Source organism: Podarcis erhardii (assembly GCF_964252035.2).
Source record: "Podarcis erhardii genome assembly, chromosome: Z".
NCBI lineage: Eukaryota > Metazoa > Chordata > Lepidosauria > Squamata > Lacertidae > Podarcis > Podarcis erhardii.
The window spans coordinates 42,724,378-42,748,982 of record NC_138504.1 but is presented as its reverse complement, the minus strand read 5'-3'; the positions used below and the strand labels follow the sequence as shown (position 1 = coordinate 42,748,982).

The 24,605-nt window shown below is 46.0% G+C and overlaps 2 protein-coding genes across 4 annotated transcripts in view; one reads left to right on the top strand and one right to left on the bottom strand.

Moving 5' to 3' along the window:
• Positions 1–24,605, top strand: part of SLC31A2 (solute carrier family 31 member 2) — an 833,895-nt gene that overhangs the window by 34,079 nt on the left and 775,211 nt on the right. The gene's annotated exons all lie outside the window — the stretch shown is intronic.
• NIBAN2 (niban apoptosis regulator 2) overlaps positions 1–24,605 on the bottom strand; it is a 98,524-nt gene that overhangs the window by 17,349 nt on the left and 56,570 nt on the right. Inside the window, exons 3-5 of the mRNA XM_081847572.1 lie at positions 16,408–16,536; positions 15,207–15,312; positions 9,388–9,555 (exon numbers count right to left, since the gene is read on the bottom strand). Of these exons, the coding sequence (XP_081703698.1) occupies positions 9,388–9,555; positions 15,207–15,312; positions 16,408–16,536 (403 nt within the window). The remainder of the gene's footprint in view (positions 1–9,387; positions 9,556–15,206; positions 15,313–16,407; positions 16,537–24,605) is intronic.

Sequence of the window (24,605 nt, the reverse complement as noted above, 5' to 3'; positions counted from 1 at the left end):
TCACAACATGAAGCAGGCCTGATTTTAGAGCAGATGTTGTTAGGCTCCAGCTCACATCAGCCCCAGACCCAGATTTTGAAGTCGAACCTCTGGAGCACAGAAAGTTCGCAGAGGGCTCCAATAAGCACCACCCCACGTGCCTGTTGAGGTGGCACAGTCCATGTGGGTCAATCCCCATGTGATGCTGGGGTGCAGAACATTTCCTACTAGGCAACTTTCTGAGTGGCGGGACCAAAGACATTACGAACGCAGATTTTAACTTTGAGCTGCAGGCTATGCACACCCCCTCTGTCCAGGCATGCTAGAGGCATGATCAGAGTTCAAGGGCACATTCCAGCCAGGCAAAAACTCATTAGGAAGGTGCAAAACAGACCTGGTGAAGGGAGAGGGGAGTGTGGGGCAATTTCTGAGGGCTAGATGGAAAGGCCAGGACAAGGCCAGGTGTGTGTGTGGTAGGTTTTAATAAAGAGGAATAAATAAATAAAAGCACAGAAAGCCAACCTTGCAATCTCTCTTGCACACATGACCTTGTCCCATGGGTCAGTTGCACAACATGCAGCCTAACGACGACTCCTTCATTTAAGGAGGTGGCGCTGAGCCATCTGAGCCCAGCAATAAATTAAAACGTGACTGCAAAGGACATAAACTTAAAATAACAAAACAGCACACGTACTGGGAGTGAACTCTCAAAACGTTGCAGCTTGAAAGAAAGCAGGGAGGAAAGGGAAGGAGGGGAAGGGACAGGGTGGTTTATTGTAAGCACCGTGAAAGGATCTGCCCAGTTCAGGGTGGGAAAAGGAATTTCAGAGGGAAGTCCTCCCCAAGGGGGTGAGGAGGGGTGATGGATGGCTTTCTAGCCTGGCATTCTAATGCTCTCCCACCCGCACAACGCATTCCACGTAGGCCAGGCAGCGGGAAACCTGCCAAGAGAGAAAAGGAGATGACAGGATGGGCGGGGATCACCGCATCGAAAATGCCACCCTCTGCCAGCAAAGCCTCACCCTGCACAGGGCAGGGCTGCAAGCCCACAGAGCGGTGCAGGAGGAGGAGGGAAAGGAGGGTGGCGGTGATGTTTGACCCTGCCAAAACCTGCCAAAGCATGCCAAGGGCCCACTATGGACAGAAAGTTTGCACAACTTTGCAGTAGGAAGCAGTAAAAGGGCGGGGGGGGGGGCGAGCATAGCTAACAGCGGTTTAGGCTCTAGCAGGTGCTGGGAAGAGCTCACCTTAATTGGAGCTTGGGGAAGGCATTAATTTGTCCCCAGGTGAGAAAAAAGGCCCACAGCTCCTGCAGATTCTCAGAATCAATCAATCAATATTTGCATGCCCATTCAAAGGAAGGTGGGTGTGAGGCTTGCCTCAGAGAAAAGCTATCCAACAGATCTGCAGTTCCATATTTTTTAAAAAATTATATTCTAGTCCAAGCGCACACAAACACCATATAAATAATACTAATTTATTGCACAAGTATCCCTCCTCTCCCCCTCCTTCAAGGTTGGCACTAAAGGAGAGTAAAAGGTAAACTGTGTCCTAAGTCTCATAGGAGTTGTATTCCAAACCATCTGGAGGGTACCAGGCCAGCAAAGGCTGCCCATGTGATTTGATCCAGAGGTGGGTCAGACTACAACTCCTGTCAGCCCCAGCCAATTCAGCCATGGTCATGGATGATGGGAGTTGTAGTACAACAACATCGGGAAGATGTAGGAATATTTGTGTTGAGAATCCCTTAAACAGAAAATGGACATCAGTGGAAATGGCTTTGATGGACATGGGCAGGCAGGGCTGGCCCACCCATGAAGAACGGTGAGGCAACCACCTCAAGCAACAGGATCCACAGGGGCAGCAGATCCTGATGTCGATCTTTCTTCTCCCCTTGTTCCTGATGCAGATCTTCCACCCCCCCTTTCCCCCTGCCGGGGAGTGGGACACTATTTAGAGATCTACCTCAGGTGCCAAAATGTATTGGGCCAGCCCTGTGGGTAGGCTGTTATTCCATTCAGTAACTTAAATGCCCAGCCAGTGAAATCTCTGCACTGGCTTGTCTTTACACCAGCCTGTGCTAACCTGCTAACTATTTTTAAGGAAATCAGCCCTGAGTGCTCACTGGAAGGACAGATCGTGAAGCTGAGGCTCCAATACTTTGGCCACCTCATGAGAAGAGAAGACTCCCTGGAAAAGACCCTGATGTTGGGAAAGATGGAGGGAACAAGGAGAAGGGGATGGCAGAGGACGAGATGGTTGGACAGTGTTCTCGAAGCTACCAGCATGAGTTTGACCAAACTGCAGGAGGCAGTGGAAGACAGGAGTGCCTGGCGTGCTCTGGTCCATGGGGTCACGAAGAGTCGGACACGACTAAACGACTAAGCAACAACAACAACAAGTGCTAACCTGCACTTCAGAGGTTTTTGACTGCAACTCCCATAATCCCTGGGCACAGGCCATTTTGGCCGGGGCTGAATGGGAACTGGAGCCTAACAACATCTGCTCTAGAATCATGCCTGCTTCATTCGGTGTCCATCAGGAGCACACACTGCCAGCCCTACTGACAAATAACACCAACCACCTTGGTCATAGTAGTTCCAGCAATGGTGACTTCAAGCTTGGATTGTTGCAATGCACTCTATGTGGGGCTTCCCTTGAGCTTGACCTGGAGGGTGCAGTTAGTACAGAACGCTGCAACACGAATGCTGACAGGAGTGAGGCCCTGTCTGCACATAACACATCTGCTCAGAGAGCTGCAGTGGTTGCCTATCTGCTGTTGGACTAAGTTCAAGATGCTACTATTACTAATGTCTTTAACACCTTGGGATTGGTTTACTTGCAGAATCGCCTTACCACTTGGCTGCTTCAATCTGCAGAACTAGCACTGTCATAGGTGCTGCATAATACTTACTGCACACTCCAAATAAATCAATCTTACAGCACCTACACTCCCTGCCTATTGATATTAAGCCTTTGCTATATTCCTTTTGGTGCTTGCTAAAAATATCTTTGTTTAGGCAAGGCTCTCCAGACATGCAGAAGTTGCTTGTATTTCATCTCTTTTCAGCTACTGTTGATTTTAGTGATCTCTTGCATCTTTTAAAATATCTTACTTTTACTAGTCTTTTTTTTAAATCTAAGGATGTTTTGTTTTTATATTTTTTGTAAACCACTTAGACGTTTTCTTATAATCCAGCAACATACAGTCACAGGAAAAAGAAAGTGCACCCTCTTTGAATACAGTGGTTTTACATATGAAGACATAATAACAACTATCTATTCCTTAGCAGGTCTTAAAATCAGGTAAATACAACCTCAGATGAACAACACATGACATATTACACTGTGTCATTATTTATTTAACAGAAATAAAGCCGAAATGGAAAAGCCATGTGTGAAAAACTAAGTACACCTTATGATTCAATAGCCTGTAGAACCACCTTTAGCAGCAATAACATGAAGTAATTGTTTTCTGTATCCATCTCTCACATTGTTGTGGAGGAATTTTGGCCCATTCTTCTTTACAACGTTGCTTCAGTTCATTGAGGTTTTCTGGCATTTATTTATGCACAGCTCTCTTAAGGTCCCACGCAGCATTTCAATTGGGTTGATGTCTGGATTTTGACTGGGCCATTGCAACGCTTTGATTCTGTTCTTTTCTCCTTTTTTCTCACTACAGAACTATCTACTGTAGCTTAGAAAAAGACTTGATTCAATCAAAAGAGAAAGCTCTCTCTAAAATTGCTGGAAGAAATATCAACAACCTCAGATATGCAGATGACATAACCTTGATGGCAGAAAGTGAGGAGGAATTAAAGAACCTTTTAATGAGGGTGAAAGAGGAGAGCGCAAAATATGGTCTGAAGCTCAACATCAAAAAAACAAAGATCATGGCCACATGGCATCTTAAAAAGCAGAGACATCACCTTGCCAACAAAGGTCCGTATAGTAAAAGCTATGGTTTTCCCAGTAGTGATGTATGGAAGTGAGAGCTGGACCATAAAGAAGGCTGATCGCCAAAGAATAGATGCTTTTGAATTACGGTGCTGGAGGAGACTCTTGAGAGTCCCATGGACTCCAAGAAGATCAAATCTACCCATTCTTAAAGAAATCAGCCCTGAGTGCTCACTGGAAGGACAGATCATGAAGCTGAGGCTCCAGTACTTTGGCCACCTCATGAGAAGAGAAGATTCCCTGGAAAAGACCCTGATGTTGGGAAAGATGGAGGGCACAAGGAGAAGGGGATGACAGAGGACGAGATGGTTGGACAGTGTTCTCGAAGCTACCAGCATGAGTTTGACCAAACTGCGGGAGGCAGTGGAAGACCAAAGTGCCTGGCGTGCTCTGGTCCATGGGGTCATGAAGAGTCAGACACGACTAAATGACTAAACAACAACAACAACAAAATGTATAAACTTCTGTTGTAGATTTGCTGGTGTGCTTGGGATCCTTATCCTGTTGCATGACCTGATTTCAGCCAAGCTTCAGCTGCTGGGCAGATGGCCACACATTTAACTGCAGGATACTTTGGTATATTGAGGAGTTTATGGTAGAGTCAATGACTGCAAGGTTCCCAGGTCCTGTGGCTGCAAAACAAGCCCAAATAATCACCCCTCCACCGTGCTTGACAGTTGGTATGAGGTGCTTGAGCTGATATGCTGTGTTTGGTTTTTGCTAAACATGGTGCTGTGCAATATAGCCAAACATCTCCACTTTGGTCTCTTCTGTCCAAAGGACATTGTTCCAGAAGTCTTGTGGTTTGCTCAGATGCAACTTTGCAAACCAAAGCCATGCTGCCATATTATTTTTAGAGAGACGAGGCTTTCTCCTGGAAACCCTTCCAAACAAACCATACTTGTTCTGTCTTTTTCTAATTGCACTGTCATGAACTTTAACATTTAACATGCTAACTGAGACCTATAGAGCCTGAGATGTAACTCTTGGGTTTTTTGCAATTTCTCTGAGCATTGCAGGGTCTGACCTTGAGGTGAATTTGCTGTGACGTCCACTCCTGTAAAGATTGGTAACTGTCTTTAACATTTTCCAATTTTGAATAATCTTTCTCATTGTAGAATGATGGACTTAAAACTGGTTGAAGATGGCCTTAGAACTCTTCCCAGTTTCATTAGCAGCAGCAGTTGCTTCCCTAAGAGCATTGTATCATCTTTGCTTTTATAGAAGTGGGCACACTTGCTGATGATCAATTAAGCAGGGGCATTTTATTAGCAGTCCTTGTCTGCTACTTAGCCTCTTAATTCGTATGGAAGCAGTAAAGTATACTTAGTTTTTCGCACATGTTTTCTCCATCTTGGCTTTATTTCTGTTTAATAAATCATGACACGGTGTAATATGTCATGTGTTGTTGTTCATCTGAGGTTGTGTTTTCCTGATTTTAAGACCTGCTAGGGAACAGATGTCCTGATATGTAAAACCACAGAATTCAAAGAGGGTGCACTTTCTTTTTATGTGCACTTTCTGTCCTGATATGTAAAACCACAGAATTCAAAGAGGGTGCACTTTCTTTTTCCCATGACTGCATATATGTTGTTAAATAAAATAAATAAACAAAACTGCAACACTGCTACTATTAACAAATTCATCCCCCCAGGTAAACAAATAATTCTGAGGCCGGATTACAAGAGAGGTGTTCCCACTTGGTAAGTGTGGGCACCGCTCTGCTCTCTTCCAAATCATCTCTTTGGCTCAAGCTGTGGAGCTCAACAAACTGCAACTTGAGACCCAGCTGTGGAAAAGACACATCATGTTGCTCTACCAGTTGCTCACTCCCTGTGCCTGGTCAGATTCCTATACTCACAACATCCAAAACAGTTCCCATCAAAAAATTTAAGTTCATCAGACAAACTTTGTCACGGTTGGCAGAGGGTGACTCAAAGCTGATGAGAAGCAGAGACTGAAATTTACACGGCCTCTTTGTAGCCATGCCAGTCCTTCATGAAGCTTGCAGCAAGGGCCATAGCTGAATGGTACAGCATCTGCTTTGTATACAGAAGGTCCCAGGTTCAAACCCCAGAAGCACCAGATCTCACGAAACTCAAGGCACTTGCCATTCTACAATGCACCCAAACGTTTTGTTTCCTGGGAAACTCTGTTAGAAAACCACTGTTTTAACCTCTGCAGCACTTACCTGCAGGCATTTGGATATTTCCCCACACTGTTTTTCTTTGAAAGTTGTATTATTATTGTTATGTAGTGAAGTTTCACCCTGGGCCAGCAGGGGGATACTGTATATAGTTTTCACTCAGGTCTGTAGATAGTTTTCACTCAGGTCCACGTCAGTTATTTTAGGTGGGAACTCTGGGCTGTTGTTGCTACAATGTTGACAGCCGGCTGCCTATAAAAGCAGGCCGGCTGAGCTGTTTGCAGTCAGTTCTATTCCAGCTTACGAAATAAAGAGCTACTTGGAGAAAACGCTGTGTCGTCTGCTATGTCAACCCACAACTTAACAATTATTATTATTATTATTATTATTATTATTATTATTATTATTACCTCTGTTTATATGAATTTTGAATTGTATTTGGGGGAAAGGGAAAAAAAACTGGACAGGGACACTTATGTGAGAGAGGGGAGGAAGAAATAAGACAGGTTTATTTAAAATATAAACATGTTGTGAATATATATATTCACACAGCACATAGTTCCGCTATGGAATTTGCTCCTGCCTGAGGTGGTAATGGCCAACATCTTGAATGCCTTTAAAAGAGAATTAGACAAATTTGTGGAGGATAAGGCTATCCATGACTACTGGCCATGATGGCTATGCTCTGCCTCCTATGTTGGAGAAACCTTTCCTTTGCTGGGGATCCTGAGTGAGGAGAGCATTGTTCCACACAGATCCTGCTTTCAGGCTTCCTACTGGGGCATCTGGTTGGCCCCTGGGAGAACAGGATGCTGGACTAGATGGGCCATTGGCCTCAGTCCATAAGGCATTCACACACACACACACACACACGCTTTCCCACAATGCTCTTCCATACTTGTTCCTTCTTGCCTCTGCTAGAATAAAACAGTTGATACCGCAAGAAAGAAGATCTTGACTGAATATGTCAAGAGCAACTTCGTAGAAGTAATAAGGCAGTTTAGCAGTTAAACCTCTGAAGGTGGAGCGCTCTCCTTTCCTAGAGGAGGTTAAGTGAGAAGATAGGTAAAGGGACCCCTGACCATTAGGTCCAGTCATGGCCGACTCTGGGGTTGCGGCACTCATCAGGCTTTATTGGCCGAGGGAGCCGGCGTACAGCTTCCGGGTCATGTGGCCAGCATGACTAAGCCGCTTCTGGCAAAGCAGAGCAGCACATGGAAATTCCGTTAACCTTCCCGCTGCAGCGGTACCTATTTACCTACTTGCATTTTGATGTGCTTTCGAACTGCTAGGTTGGCAGGAGCAGGAACCGAGTAACGGGAGCTCACCCCGTACTCCTGTCTTATAGTTCCTGCAAATGTGGCGGGGCGCAATGGTTTGCAGATGCATTCTGCAATATTTAATTGATGGAACACTAATGCATTAATGATGGATTTTTAATTAACCGCCCCCACACATCCCGTTTTATGTGTGGCATAGTGCTTAGAGTGTCGGACCAGTGCCTGGGAGACCAGGGATCAAATTCTCACTCACTTATCATGACTTATCATGAGTCAGCAGTGTGATGAAGAAGCAAAAAAAAAAAGCTGGTGTAATTCTAGGCTGCATGAACAGAAGTGTTGTGAGAAGTAATAGTCCCACTCTATTCTGCCTCTGTCAAACTACACCTGGCATAGTGTGTCCAATTATGGGCACCACAATTTAAGAAGGATGTTGACAAGCTGGAACGTGAGCAGAGGAAGGCAGTCAATATGATCAAGGGTCTGCACACCAAGTCTTATGAGGAATGGTTGAGGGAGTTGGGTATGTTTAGCCTGCAAAAGAGAAGACTAGAGGATATATGACAGCCATCTGCAAATATCTCAAGGGCTGTCACATGGAGGAGGGAGCAAGCTTGTTTTCTCCTGCTTTTGAGGGTAGGACTCAAACCAATGGCTTCAAGTTGCAAGAAAGGAGATTCCGACTAAACATTTGGAAAAACTTTCCGACAGTAAGAGCTGTTCAGCAGTGAAACAGACTCCCTCAGGAGGTTGTGGACTCTCCTTCCTTAGAGGTTTTGAAGCGGAGGCTGGATGGTCATCTGTCATGGATGCTTTAGCTGAGATTCCTGCATTGCAGGGGGTTTATCTACTTGCACTTTGACATGCTTTCGAACTGCTAGGTTGGCAGGAGCAGGGACCGAGCAACGGGAGTTCACCCTGTCGCGGGGATTCGAACCGCCGACCTTCTGATCAGCAAGTCCTAGGCTCTGTGGTTTAACCCACAGTGCAACCCACATCCCTAAGTGGAAGATACATGCCCATTAATTAGTCAGTCATGCTGCAGTTGACGAAGTCCTACTATGTTCAGAGTGATGGAAAAGGATATCTGCACTGGGTGCCAATCTGTTACCAGGCCAAGTTCAAGGTGTTCCTATTGGTATTCAAAGCACTTAATGGCTTGAGACAAGTTTACTTGCCCCATATGAGCCCACTTGACTGCTTCAGTCCATGGAACTATTACAGGTGCCACATTAATACTTGTGGCCCCTTACACTTTGGAACTCCCTGCCTATTTACATTAGGCAGGCACCTTCACTGTTCAGTGGTACCTCTAGATACGAATGGGATCCGTTCCGGAGCCCCGTTCGCATCTAGAAGTAAACGTAACTAGAGACGGGACGTCTGTGCACGCACGCGTTGCTTTTTGCCGCTTCTGCGCATATGCGTGACGTCATTTTGAGCGTCTGCGCTTGCACAAGTGGTGAAACCCGGAAGTAACGCGCTCCGTTACTTCCGGGTTGCCTAGGAGCGAAACTTGAATGCGCTCAACTTGAAGCGTATTCAACTCGAGGTATGACTGTACTCTGCTTGGAGACCACTTAAAACGTTTCTTCTTCTTCAGGGAAGCCAATCCAGACACAGAAATGCTAATGTGTTTGAATCTCTTTTACTGTTAATTTTAATAATTGTTAATGGTGTTTTGTTTTTATTATTTATTATTAAATCTGTATTTATATTTCTTGTAAACTGCTTAGAGATTTTACTACAGTCAAATGTCATACAAATGTTGTTAACCAAACAAATAATCCGCAGGGAATATGCGTAAAGAGATTCAGCAAGCACCTTCTGTTTTAACCTTTAAACGCTTGCTGGAATCTTTTCTATGCCCATATTTCATTAGTTCTGGAAGCAGCATTTACATCATATGCAGGATCAAACATACAATGTCAAGTGAAACCATGGAGGAAATGGAATAGGCTGTTGTGTGAATGCAGCCTCTGCTGTGCACCGAGAGGCTAAACCGGCAGTCTCTGACTGACTTACCATTGTTGCAGTGGCGCACACAGTCCTGGAAAACGGCTCGCCACTTCTCATGCTCCTTCCCAGTCATCACGCAGAAGTAGTAGTGCCGGGCGTAAGGGTGCCATAGGATGAGAGGGAACTCTGTGGGGCATTTGAAGACAGAGGTGTTGCCCGATTTGGGTGCAGAACCTGGGGGACAAAAAAACACGAAGAGGGAGAGACAGATGAGACAGTGGCAGAGCTAGGAAGAAACCAGCGCCCCCACTTTCAAAGCATGACACACATCATGTGATTTATTCCTGACTGGAAAAACACACACAGTCAGAGAGGCCAGCAGACGAGGGCATCTGCACTTATGTGATGTGGGATTCACACATCTGGCTAGTCGGTTGAGAGAATAGGGTGCTGGATTTGATAGGAAGATCTCTGTCGCTACTCTGCATCATTCCCCATGCTGAATCTTGCCTCCTTCCCAAATGGGTAATTCAGTCATTGCCTAAACACAAGGCATATCTGGCCTCAAAGAAGATTGCCCATTGCACCTTTGCACATTGCCACTCCCCACCAGGAAGCCAGGGCACAGCAGATACTCACACAGGGAAGTGGAGTCACCAGAGGCTGAGGAAGCCCATTGTTCTCTCCAGTCATGCCTGATACACAGACTGTGAAAGTTCCCTCCCCATGCAGAGAGGTAGCAACTAGCAAGAACTACCTTAACTTTCAGGAGAGCTTACCCATCGCATGCCCATGTGTTGCCTCTGTGGAGCAGCACTGCTTAGATTGGAGATTCATCCAGATCACACAAAGAATTGCCCCCCACCCCAGTGCTGGCAACATATACTTTGCTCTTCCCCAAACTGGTGCCCTCCAGATGTTGTTGGACCCAGCGACGGCCACTGGTCCCAGCCAGAATGGCCAGTGATGATGGGAGTTGTATTCCAGCAACATCTGGGAGGGCCACAAGTTTCGCCATCCTCCTCCTTCCAAGGTCACTGTCAGAACTGCAACACCAATCACTTTTGGACCCTTGAAAGTGCTATACCATTACTGGGAAATTTCAAACCTGGGGGCCAAACGTGGCTCTCCATGCCTTTTTAGCTGGCTCTTGGAACCCTCCCCAAGCCACACCCCTCTCCACAGGCCACGTTTCACACTCCAAGTATTTTTGCCTAGCTGCAATGTGCTCTTGAATTCTGATGCCTCTTCTTTGTCTGTGCGGAGGGTAGAGAGGGAAGTGTGTAGAAACCAACAAAGGAAAAATGAAGTTTGTTGCTACACCCACCACTGGCATGTGGCCCTCAGAAGCTTGTCCAGAAGGGAATGTGGCATTCGGGTAGAAAAAGCTTCCTTGCCCCTGCTCTATGCAAAAGTACAGTAGTAATTATTGCCACAACAAAAGAAAATCCATTTAAAAGAATTGGCATATTTTAATCCACCCTACCCATTCAAGGAGTAGGTCAAAAGCCATGCTTGGATTCAGTAGCTTGAACAGGAGTCTTAGCAAGAGGCAGCAGACTAAATAACTACCGTATTTTTTTGCTCTATAAGACACACCAGACCACAAGACGCACCTAGTTTTTGGAGGATGAAAACAAGAAAAAAAATATTCTTAATCCCAGAAGCCAGAACAGCTGCGCAGCGAAAGCAGCGATCCCTCTTGCTATTCTGGCTTCTGGGATAGCTGCGCAGCCTGGATTCGCTCCATAAGACGCACACACATTTCCCCTGACTTTTTAGGAGGGAAAAAGTGAGTCTTATAGAGCAAAAAATACAGTAGATACATGTTTCTACTGCAAGGTGCAGATTTGTCTTGATTTGTCTGCCACATGCTGCTGAGGCCAGGCAAACGTGCAGCCCACCTGCCACTTCTGGATTTGATTGCAGATGGCAAGCTCCCTGGAGGCCAGGCAAAGGAAATGGGAACATCTGGGAGGCAGGGATTGGGGGAAGGACCATAGCTAATGTGCACTGGATCAGTGCATGGTCACAAGGATGGACTGGAGCTGGAGCTTAATAGAGACGACTTGGGGAGCATGTTTCTTGTCTTGTGGGTGCTCCTGGACCCACTGCTGCCACTTGAGGCACAGATGGCCACGCTGACACAGAGTGCCTTCTGTCAAATCAGACTAGTGGCCCGGCTACAACCCTATTTGGATGTAAATAACTTGGCTGCTATGATTTATGTTCTAGAAATCTCAGGACTGGACTACTGCCATGCTCTTTACATAGGGTTGCCTCTGAAAACAGTGCAGAAGCATCAAATTAGTGCAGCAGCCCAGCTGCTGACAGGTTCAAGGCAAACAGAACATACAGCACAATCTAGGTTAACAGCTACACAGTCCAATTCACAGCGCTTGGTTGTCTTTATATATATATATATATATATATATATATATATATATATGAATAAATAGTGTTTTTATTGGTTTTCCAAAATACAGAAATAGTTTTTAAAAAAGTTAGATTTATTTATTTTTAAGTTAGAGGCTTACATATACTGAGAAGGCACAAAGTGCTGGTTTTGACCTATAAACCTTTATCGATCAGGATTCCAATATATTCTAGAATGCCTCTCAAAAGGGGAACATACGCATACCTTTATGTCGTCACCTGAGGCCCTACCCTGGGTCCCTTCTTTGAGTGAGGCTCAGAGGGTTGTGACAAGAGAGAAGGCAGCCTTCCCCTGTGGCTCTCTTAAGTGAGGTCTGCCTCGCCAGGTAAAAAGCTCACCTTCCCATCCCCAGGCATCTGACAGACTTTGATGATGTTTTTGCTGCCAAAGCTTTCCACAGTTTTCTATTGGAGAAAGTTTTGTTTTTAAATTAATAGTATGTGTTTTCATATGACTATGAATGTTATGGTATGTTTATGTTTTTTAAGTGGGTTTAAACCACTTTGATAGGGATGCGGGTGGCGCTGTGGTGTAAACCACAGAGCCTAGGACTTGCTGATCTGAAGGTCGGTGGTTCGAATCCCCACAACGGGGTGAGCTCCCGTTGCTCAGTCCCTGCTCCTGCCAACCTAGCAGTTCAAAAGCACGTCAAAGTGCAAGTAGATAAATAGGTACCGCTCTGGCGGGACGCTAAACAGCGTTTCCATGCACTGCTCTGGTTTGCCACAAGCGGCTTAGTCATGCTGGCCACATGACCCAGAAGCTGTATGCCGGCTCCCTCGGCCAATAAAGCGAGATGAGCGCCACAACCCCAGAGTCGTTCGTGATTGGACTTAACTGTCAGGGGTCCCTTTACCTTTAAACCACTTTGATACATCTGTGCAATGAGCGAATAATGAGTTGAAATGAATAAATTATTAATAATAATATAAACTCAGTGGCAGAGCACCTGCCTTGCACACAGAAGCTCCCCGGCTGAATCTTCAGTGGCTCCCAGTAGGGCGTGGAGAGAATCCCTGTCTGAATTCTGGAGTGCTGCAGCCAGTCAGTGTACATAATAACAGGGAGCAAGCCCTCCAGGTCTGTCCCCAGGTCACGCCTCTCTCCTCAAGCCACACCTCTCACCAGCCCTGCTTCATACCCTCCTGGAGTGTTTTTTGCCTGGCTGGAATGTGTCCTTGAACCCTGATGATGCCTCTTGCTTGCCTGGATGGAGAGCAGAGAGGAGTGTGCTGAGTGTTTGCAGAAATTAGCCTAACTGTACAAATGCAACATTTACTGTGCATTGTTGCTCCTCCCACTTCTGATTCTGACCCACAGCACTAGGGGCATGTGCCCCACAGAAGGTTGCCCAGAAGAAAATGCAGCTCTCGGGATGAAAACGGGATGACCAATGTTTTATGCAGAACTAAATAAAAAGTCACAGATCAACAAAACCCTGGAACCATCATAAATCTCCTGTGCTGCTCGCACCAATCCTTGATTTCCCTCTGCACACTTTCACCTCTTCGGCTGGCGGTCCAACTGAATAACTTCAGCTGTTCCCTGAAGAGGTGACCTCATCATCCCAAGCAGGAACCTGCCAGGCCCTGGGCAGCCAGCCTTTCTCCAAACAAATGTCTTTTCAGGCTTCTTGAAGGTCCTGCTTGGAAACGGACAACCCTTCCTTGCACCCCACCCACCAACCACACTCCCTGACTGCTGTGGTTTTGCAAGCCAGCCACACACAGCTTGTGTCAAAGCCTGGCAATTCACACAAGGGCCAGGCAGCAGGTTTGCTTTCCCTTCTGAGCTGAGGCACTAGCACACCTCACCCCTCTACCCTCAAAACAAGGAGAGGGCAGACGGAAGGCTGGAGACATTATGGATGGCAATACAGTACAATGCAATACAGTTATCGTGTCCAATGTAACGTTAATGACATTTCAGTCATGATCAAGAGGCTGCATGCTGGGCATCTCTGGTCTACATATTAAAATAAGAATTTAAGAAGAGCATTGCTGGATCAGGCCAGTGGTCCATCTAGTCCAGCATCCTGTTCTCACAGTGGCCAACCAGAGACCCATGGGAAACCTGAATGAAACAGCAGCTCTCCCCACTTGTGACTCCCAGGACTGGTATGCAAAGGCACCCTGCCTCCAGCAGCGAAGGGAAAACGCATCCGCTGTGCCTAATAGCCACTAATAGCTTTGTTCTCCATTAACAGATTAGCTGATGCTCCCTGGAAACTTCCTATATCCAAATGAGGTATATTATGTAGCCACATCATATTTTACATCAAATAGGCCAGACTGTGCCACTTCACAGTCTCATTTCAAAACAGAGGCAGATGAAAGCATGGATGATTATTGGGAACAGTAAGCAACTTGCTCCCAATAATCAAAAGGGCCTTAGTAATCGTAATTAAAACAAGAAGCTGGCCAGCCATTAGAGCTTTGGAATTTGCCTGCAGCTTGAAGGATCAACATTCTCATCCAGAACTGAGGCCCAGTTTAGGACGGGGAACCCATATACCAGGAGTGGGGAACTATTCAGCCCAAGGGCCACATTTCCTTCTGAGCAACCTCCTGGGGGCCAGTAGTAGGCAGAACCGGAGGCAAAAGTGGGTGGAGCGAAGAATGTAGATTTTAGCTTTGAGCAGTAGGGCAATGTCAACAAACACTCCCCTCCTGTTAGGATATAGTTCCATTCCACCTTAAAAGGGTACAGGCATGACTTTTGTGTATCACATGCCTGTTTACTCCCAGCACTGTCTGCTGGGAACTTCTGTTGTATGTTGCTTTTGCTATACTGCTGTTTTGCCGGAGACGAAGGGATGCAGACATGTTTTCCTTTGTTCCTGAACTATGCTGCATAAATGCTGTAAATAATGCTTACATCTGCCTCTGTCCACCTCATCTGCTGTGTGATGATTTACACACTCTGCAGACAGAGCGTGCACAGGTCTCTAAACGTATCTGAGGCTCATGTCGCTGACTGACTAATGCTGTTCCACGGGAGACCGGTGATCGTCCGGAGCCAGCGGGGGGCCTGTCTGATGCCCCCATCTCCCCGGCATCCTCCATCCAGGCAAGCAAGCAAGAGGCATCATCAGAGTTCAAGAACATATTCCAGGCAAAAACTCTCAAGTGCACTGGGTCAGTGAAAGGTGTGGCTTACCGGGGGGGGGGAGGGAGTTCCAAGGGTCAGGAATATTGGCCTGGAGGGCCATTGTCACTGCCTGGGACACACCTCAATGGCATAACATCCACCTTCTGTGCAGCTGGCCCCAGGTCTCTGGGCAGCACTGGGAAAGTTCTGTGTCAAAAACCTGGAGAGCCACTGCCAGTCAGTGCAGACAGTACTGATCTAGATGGGCATGCTCATCACCCCTGCTATGCTCCTCTGAGCCCTAAGACAATGGAGCCATCTGGCACCAAGAAGGTGAAGGATGGGCAGTAGGACTCACCTGGCAAATTGCTATTGACCAGGTCCAAGTATTGCTCCAAGGAGGTGAGGATCTTGTAGCCAGCACTGTTGATGAGAATCCGGGGCTGGAGACCTCTCTCATAGGCCTGCACAAGGAGGAGAACAAGCACATACCAGGAATGTCCCAAAGGCAAATCAGATCTGCTGGGCCACTCAAGGTTCTGGACCTTTGCTCCAGCAAAATCCAGGCCCTGCTAATCCTTCAATAAAGTCATGTTTACACCCTGTCTTTCTGCAATTAACAGAACTTAGCAGATCAGTCAAAGATCCATCTCAGACTATATAAGACCCCTCACTTACCTGCCAGTACTTTCTCAACACATGGGGAATGCAATATGACTAAAATTCAGTTTTAATGGAAGACTCCAAACAGGAAGAAAAGTCCCCAAAATTGCCATCAAAACTAGATGAGCTCAGTCAGAACTGGTCTGTAATGTTGTGGGCTATACTCAAAAGGCAGTCTGCATGCATGGATATTGCTCCCCACCCCCTGATGCTGCCTTGATCACCCTATACTGGATTTGATGTTTATGGTCTGTAGACCAAGTGAAGTGAAAATGACTGAACTCAATATGGCACAGTATTGTCTACGCTAACTGGCAGAAGCCCCCTAAGATTTCAGACAGGGAGTCTCTCCCAGCCCTACCTGGAGATGCCAGGGATTGAACCTGGAACTTCTTGCATGCAAGGCAGATGCTCTACTGCTGAATCACAGCTCTTCTCCAATATAATGTCTGGTGTCTGGTGTTAGCTGGCTTATACTGACACAAGGCCAGCTCAGTACTGTATTACATTGAATACCAATGGCTCTCTAGGGTTTCAGGAAGGGGTTCTCTCCTAGCCCTCCCTGGTGACTGAACCAGGAACCATCCGTGTGCAAATCAGGTGCTCAACAACTGAGCTATGTGCCTTCACTAAAGAGCAGTCAGCCAGGTCAAGTGAGAGTATGTGCAAATTGTACTGCTGGAGAAGTTTGCTTTGCAGCTCAGAGAGCTGCTACTCCTGTGTAGGAGGGCCTCCTTGAGCAGCCATCCCCAGAGATCACCTCAAAACACAAGAGATCTCGAGAAGGTGCTCAAGACCCTACCTATAAAGCTGCCAGTGGGACAGGCGCCTCTGCCCAAATACCACCCACCAGCAAGCACAATGCATGCTTTGTTAACCCAAGTGAGGGGCCTCACCAGTTTGTTCTCATACAGCACCAGCCCATAATTATGGGGCACAACACAGAAACGGTTCCTCCACTTCTTGTTTTCTTCCATGTACTGGAACAGATTCCCCGAGAAGATGGTACGTGGCTCCAGTGGAACCTAGAGAGGCGGGAGTGGGGGGGGGGGAGGGAGAGAGAGAGAGAGAGAGAGAGAGAAGGTGCAGCAATGAGACTTCAGGACACATTTCTGCAAAACACTCACCCCCCTGATTTGCATGCCAGCTGACAACAGTACTGTAACGAATTCAGTCTTTAACAACCCTCCTAGTTGCCTAACTCCTCCTCCTCCTCCTCCTCCTCCTTCTTGGTATCTGAAGAAGTGTGCATGCACACGAAAGCTCATACCAAGAACTAACTTAGTTGGTCTTTAAGGTGCTACTGGAAGGAATTTTTTTATTTTGTTTTGACTATGGCAGACCAACACGGCTACCTATCTGTAACTCCTCCTCCTCCTCCTCCTCCTCCTCCTCCTCCTCCTCCTCCTCCTCTTCTTCTTCCTCCTCCTCCTCCTTGCTGATCACTCATAGCCGAGTAAGATTGCCTTCCATAAACACGGTTTTAACAATGAGTCTGTAAGTGGCGGCTAATTCTGGACTCACATGTCCTTCCACAGTGGGAACACTGGTTCCCAGGTGGGAGCTGGTCACAGTGTGGATTTGCCAAGCATGCCTTCCTCTTAGCACATTTCTCCCTTGCATCCTGAGTTCCAGTGTCTTCAAAGACCATGACACCTTTGGTAAAGGCTGTTCTCCAACTGGAGCGCTCGCAGGACAGTGTTTCTCAGTTGTCAGTGTTTATACTACATTTTTTAAAGATTTGCCTTGAGACAGTCTTTAAACCTCTTTTGTTGATCATCAGCATTACGCTTTCCATTTTTTAAGTTCGGAATAGAGTAGTTGCTTTGGAAGACGATCATCAGGCATCTGCACAACATGACCAGTCCAACAAAGTTGCTGTTGAAGAATCATTGCTTCGACACTGGTGATCTTTGGTTCATCCAGTACACTGATATTAGTTCGCCTGTCTTCCAAAGTGATGTGCAAGATTTTTTGGAGACACCGTTGATGGAATCTTTTGAGAAGTTGGAGATGGCGTTTGTAAGTGGTCCATGTTTCACAAGCATACAGTAAGGTTGGTAGTACAATAGCTTTGTAAACAAGCATTTTGGTTTCCCTGCCTATGGTATCAGGAACTCCTTGAAGGAGGGAGAATACCCTGGTGGAGGAGAAGTGATCTATTCATTCCTTCTTTGCCAGAGCACATTTCCATGCTAGATGCAGCAGAAGATTTTTCCCTTTAAACCCTCCGCAAAACTTTAAAATACTGAAATCAAGGTAGGTAGCATATAGAAGAACACCTACCCATAATGCTAGAAAACACAACTGCCCAACAAAATTGGGACAGAGATGGCAAAGCACTCCTTCATGCCATGTTTAATTCCCTTGTAGAAATCACTTTCCCAAGATTTTTGCTGCTGCTTTAGATGACTTTGAGAGAGTGGATGACAGGAGGGCAGGTCTGTCAGTGGCTATTAACCTAAATGATAAAACAGAACCCCCATATTCAGAAGAAGTAGACCTCCCAAATGCCAGTTTACTGGAGAACACCACTGGGGAGAGTTGTTGCATCATATCCTGCATATGGCATTCTGGACACATTTGGTTGGAAAGCAGGAAAGGCCTACCTCAGAGGGATGTTGCAAAGATGCACAAAAAGTGCTTCCAGCACTTGAAACAGGCCGAGTAATCATTATGCTAGGATACAGTGGTACCTCAGGTTAAGTACTTAATTCATTCTGGAGGTCCGTTCTTAACCTGAAACTGTTCTTAACCTGAAGCACCACTTTAGCTAATGGGGCCTCCTGCTGCTGCCGCGCCACCGGAGCATGATTTCTGTTATTATCCTGAAGCAAAGTGCTTAACCTGAAGCACTATTTCTGGGTTGGCGGAGTCTGTAACCTGAAGCGTATGTAACCCGGGGTACCACTGTACTATCAAAATATCCAGGTGTAGTAAGTTTCACAGGTTGCCATATGCGAAGAGGTGTCATTGGCCTTAACAAAGCCATTTCCATTCATTTCCTCAGATGATCCTGTAGTTTTGCTTTCTTTTAACATCAGAAATTAATAGTAATTCTCTTTTTCATTGAGGCAGTCTTTAGCAATCCTGAAGAATCTCACATCCCAACCTCCCCATGAGTCAGGAGCAGTCACTTCCTGTGCTGGCTTTGTTGACGAAGCAGCATAAACAGGAACAAACCCACTCATCTATTTCTTTCACACACACACACACACACACACACACAGCCATCTGCCAGAGAATTTGAGCATAAATACTAAGAGACACTTTAAATATATATATTTTTTGCAAGGTCAAGGGTGAACAGATATGGCTGCAATCCTACACATACTTTCCTAGGAATAAACCTTACTGAATACAGTTGGATTTCAACTCTTGATTAAACATGCAAAGGGTTCAGCTGCACTTCATCATTAAATTATTTGAATTTGATCCCTGAGGAAAGGAAGCAAACTTCCCTCTCTGCCGATAAACACAGATAGTCTGCATGTTATAAGGCCACTGTGGCTAGGATCATTTGCATGCGTTTGCAAGGAGAAGCATACCACAACGTGAGCAACCACAGCACTTCAATGCAGTAGCAGCCGGCTGGTGACCGTGGTGGAGCAGAAGGCAGTGACCAACTGTGGGTGGAGCCAGAGGCAACGGCATAGAATGAGCAGCTCCCTGATTGGCTGCAACTGAGAAGGCAGGCAGCTAGGGATTGGATGGGGGCAGACAGAGGTTGATGAGGCACTGCCCCATGTGCCCTAATGCAGTGTTTCCCAACCTTGGGCCTCCAGCTGTTTTTGAACTACAATTCCCATCATCCCTGACCACTGGTCTTGCTAGCTAGGGATGATGGGAGTTGTAGTCCAAAAACAGCTGGAGGCCCAAGGTTGGGAAACACTGCCCTAATGGACCAGGCTCCAATGCTACGGTGAGAATGAGTCAAGGTTATGACAGGCACATGGACACACACACAAACTACCCAGTTATAAGCAGGGCACAGCCAACATCCTCCCTCCCTTGCCAAGGTCAGCCTTAACCACAGGCGAGCAACACCCAGGGGTGGTTATTAAAGCCCAAATGTTTATTTATTTCAGGTATCCTGCAATAAACTGGAGGCCACAGCAGACACAGCAAGGACACCAGTTTTTGAAAGGCACACACCCCTGGCTGCTTATGCACTTCAGAATTAAAGAGGGATCTGTTGCGCTGTAGCGACAGGACGGCGGTCATTAGCAGCTGTCCCTTGCAGCTCAGGACTAGAAAGCAGGTATGATGGAGGCAGCTAGCCAGACACAAACAGTGGAGAGATGCTCCGCTTTGCACAAAAACAGGGGATTCTGACCCCTCATTTGCTATTTTGAACCTCAGCCAGTCAGATCAAGAAACACTTCCCCGCTTTCACATATGAGAGGAAGCATTTATTCGCACAGCACATATTAAAACAATGGCATCCTCTCCCAGAAGATGTGATGACGGCCATGAATTTGGATGGTCATCCTGTTAAATTTGGCCTCCGAGGGATGAGGGATTATGATTTGGCCACAACTAGTTCTCCAACCCCCCACCCTCGTTCTGGAGAAAAATGTGCCAGCATTTCTGTCACGATCTCATGCATGACTTGAAAGCAAAACTACAGGCCACATATGTAGAAAAACATTTACCCACACAATGAGCAACAAACATGGGGCAGTGTGGTGTAGTGGGTAGAGTGCTGGACTAGGACCTGGGAGACCAGGCGGGTGCAGGGCACAGAGGGCTCATGGGGCCATGCTGTGTAGCCTGCCTGCCCACCCACATAAGGGGAAGCCTGGCTGGCTGACGCTGGTGAGGGGGCCGTGGGTCTAGCGGCAAGGTAAGGCCAGGCTCCGGTGCCCAGAGACCTCCAGTGCAGGGGCGCCTGTCCTGTGCCCCCTCTAAACCATGTGCCCAGGGCTATGGCCCCTCTGGCCCTCCTCAATCTACTCCCCTGTTTCAAAGCAGTGTACACACCATTGTAAAGAACTAGCGTGTTTATTGCAGCCAAATAAGGTCAAATAGCAGCAGCAAGTTCTTTAAAAAGGCATCAAATAAACCTGCATGTAAATTAAAAGACAGAACATAAAAGAGAAAGTAAAATGCCCTCGCAAACCATCCAAGTTAAAAGAAGCTTGAGCAAATAATAATTTTAAGAAGTCTTAATCTTGTGCCTTAGGCTGTGTACACGCCATACATTTAAAGGACATTTAACATGCGTGCGCACAGACATACACAGAATCCTTGGAACTGCAGTCTGTTAAGGGTGCCAGGAACTGTAACCGTGAGGAGAAACTACATTTCCCAGGATTTTTTTTTTTTTTAGGAGGGGGAAAAACTTAAAATGTATGCTGCATATATAGGGATTCCCCCCACTTATGGGTGGGCTACATTCCAGGCCCCCGCATGCATAAGTGAAATTGCATAAAGCGGGGAGCGCCCTCTAAAAAACCTCTGGGTGTCTATTTTCCCCTGCTCTCCAGCAATCTCTCCTGCTCGTTCTTTGTGTAGTCCAGACGATCTGCTGTTGCAGCTCTGGGGCCAGCAGGAAGCTGGAGGACATGTGGGAAAGTGGCTGCTGTGCTACCCCACACAATAGCTGTTAGGCGGTGAGGCTGAGCAGCATAAACCAAGTCCTACTGTGCCTTTAGTCTCTTTGGAGCTTCCTCCGCCCTCACTGATATCCTCTTAGGGCTCCTGGGAGGGTCTTCTCGTGAGCCACAAAGAAGCTTCAGCTCTCTCACATTTCTGAGTATGATTCAGGTTATTTATTTATTTCCTGGCACCACACAAATATTTGGTTGCACGCAAGTAGAATGTGCATAAGTGGGGTGGGGGGGATGCCTGTAATCAGCAAAGGTGCCAGGAGGAGTTCTGGGGCTAGGACAGGGCTACCACCAAGAAGGCTCTGGTAATGCCCACACCATACATTTAAGCCACACAGCAACAATTCCCGGCACCCTTCCCAAACTATAATTCTCAGGATTCTTGGTGGGGAGCCATGTGCCTTAAAAGTATGGCGTGGATCTGAGCTTTGGCATTTCCTAGTCCAATAAGGGTACTGTCAGGTTTCCTTCCACTCACTCCAAATTCTGCAGAAGCCTTTTAGAAAATGGCTTCCGGGTCCAGCACCTTAACCACATGCCTTGGCCAATAGCTTTCCACCACCTGGCCTGTTCTGAAAAGCAGCTGGAGGCAGCTTCATTAACATGTGACCCCTAGCCTTAATGAAGATGTTGGAGGCTGCCTTCCTCCTGCCAGCTCTCCACCCTCACCCAGCAGCTGGGACAAGTCCCAAGACTGGAAGCCCTCCAGGTTCCCTCAGGATCAAAGGCTCAAGGCAGACAGCACACCAAGTATCCTGTTTTGCATCTGAGCTTGTCTTGCCTCTAGGCAGACAGAGAAAGTTGCAATTAAGCACTTAAGGGTGTTTATATGCCTTGAAAAGGATGGAGGATCAGCTGGAAAGAAACATCACTGCCTTGTTTGGACAGCAGAAGAGACAAGAGGTGGAAATGGGCAGAGGGCCTTCTTGGCAGTGGCACCCTCCCTGTGGAATGCCCTCCCATCAGATGTCAGGGAGATAAAGAATTATGCAAGTTTTAGAAAATGCCAGGGAAGTTTTTATTTTTATTTTTATTTAATTTTTAATTTTATTTATAGGTTATACACTCATATCATTTTACATTCTTGTACAATAATTCTTTTGGACAGTTCTTTGTACATCTTAGGTAAAGGTAAAGGGATCCCTAACCGTTAAGTCCAGTTGTGGACGACTCTGGGGTTGCGGCGCTCATCTCGCTTGACTGGCCGAGGGAGCCGGCGTACAGCTTCCGGGTCATGTGGCCAGCATGACTAAGCCACTTCTGGCGAACCAGAGCAGCGCACGGAAACACCGTTTACCTTCCCACCGGAGTGGTACCTAATTAACTACTTGCACTTTTTCCCCGACCTACTAGGTTGGCAGGAGCTGGGACTGAGCAACGGGAGCTCAGCCCGTCATGGGGATTCGAACCGCTGACCTTCCGATCGATGAGCCCCAGGTTCTGTGGTTTAGACCACAGCACCACCCGCGTCCCTTGTACATCTTAATTAGCTGTATATACAGTAATACATTCATCTTGTTTTCAGCCTTCTCGTGTCCTTTATTGTCAACTGCTGGTCAGAAGGTATCCCCTACTTGGAATTTGTATTTAAGATCAAATTTTTGTAAATATTCCCCTAAATATTCCTACTCACTCCCCTTCTGGTTATCATCTACAGGTCTTACTTCGGATGTCATACTTGCAAGCTTCACATATTCAATTAATTTATTATCCTTTGTTATTTCCCTGGGGTCTCCCTTTGTTTTCAATATCTTGTGTATACTATCCTTGCCACTGTTGTTGCATATAAGAATAAGTAATGGGCTTGGGGTGGGTGTGTAACTCATTCCCAATTATGCCAAGAAGTTTCTGGTTTCTTAGGAAATGTTTTTTTTTTTAAAAAAAATAACTCGTTGGACACCCAAAATTTCCCAAAATTCATTTGCTCGATCACATTTCCACCATAAGCGAATAAATATACCCTCATCTTCCAGACATTTCCAACAGAGTTTTGAATCTTTTTTATTCATTTTGGCCAGTTTGACTAGTGTCAAATACCATCTGTATTGCATTTTTTTCCCCATTTCTCTAATTTGGTAAAAAGCAGAGAAGTTCATTGTTTGCTTCCATAATTTTTCCCACTCGTCAATTTAAACATTATGCCCAATGTCAACGGCCCACATAATCATTGCTTCTTTTATAAGTTCGTCTTTAGTTTCCCATTCTAGCAATAGCTTATATAATTTAGAATATAGTTTTTTATTGGGCCCCAAAATCAGTGTTTCAAATTCTAAACTTTCTTGAATAAATCCTATTTCCTTATATTTTTTGAACTTCTCATTTGTTATGAGATACTGAGACCAATCAGGTATCCAATTAAAAATATTCTGCCTGTCTCTTAGTTTTATGTTGCCCTCATGGTATTCAAGGAGGCCTTTATATTTCCCCCAAGTCCTATCCATATTTAGTCTTTTTATTGCAACTGCTTCTACTGGTGAAATCCAACCGGGGGTCTTTCTTTCTAAAAAGAAAAGAAACCCAGCCAGATGGGCAAGGTCTAAATAAAATACTAATACTAATAATAGTTACTTGGCCAAGAATGCAATCTGAACAACAATTAGTTTTGTAGCCTCTGGCTTTGATTTAGCCCAGTCTCTCTGTCACATATAAACAAAGGAAAGGGAGGGAGGTGGGAGAAGAACTGCTGTCCCTGCATGAGAACTTAAAATGTGTTTTCACATGTAAAGCCTGCCTTGCTCTGCAGGCACATACCTCCACATGTGTTGGGATTGTCCCAAAATTCAACCCTTTTGGACAGCAGTCCTACAAGAAATATGCAAAATAAGTAAACAGGTATTAGAAGCTACCCCATCGCTGGCCTTATTGAATATTTTCCAAGACAATAATGCTCACTCACGCTATAAAGAGCTTATTATAACCCACCTACTCTCAGCAGCCACAAGCATCATAGCTAGACACTGAAGATACCTGTGAGAAGTGAACATGGACCACTGTATGGGAAACAGCCTTACTAGAAAAGCTAATCAACAGACTAAAACTGACATGGGGACAAATAATAGAGGACACCTTATCCCTGGCGTGGCTCCCCTTTATTACACACACAGCCCAACAAGAGAACAAGAACACACCAACAGTATACGAATCAATATGGCAACCCCTCCCCTCCCTCAAACAAATCTCACTGCAATCAACAAAAGGCAACCAACCATGCCATGCCCCACCAACCTCTCTCACTTCCAATGAAAACTAATAAATGAATAGAAAGAGAACCTACCCAACTGATGCTGACACAAAAACCTCACACATACACTAAGTAAAAGAAAGTACATTTACCACCACCCTCCCCCCTCTTTTCTCCCCCAACCTTAAACTGTATGCAAAATTAACATCTCACATGGAATGAAACTGATCCGTAGAAAAGGCTCTACAACCTGAAAATAGAGGCAATTCATGTACTTTTGTAACCCAATAAAATCTTTAAT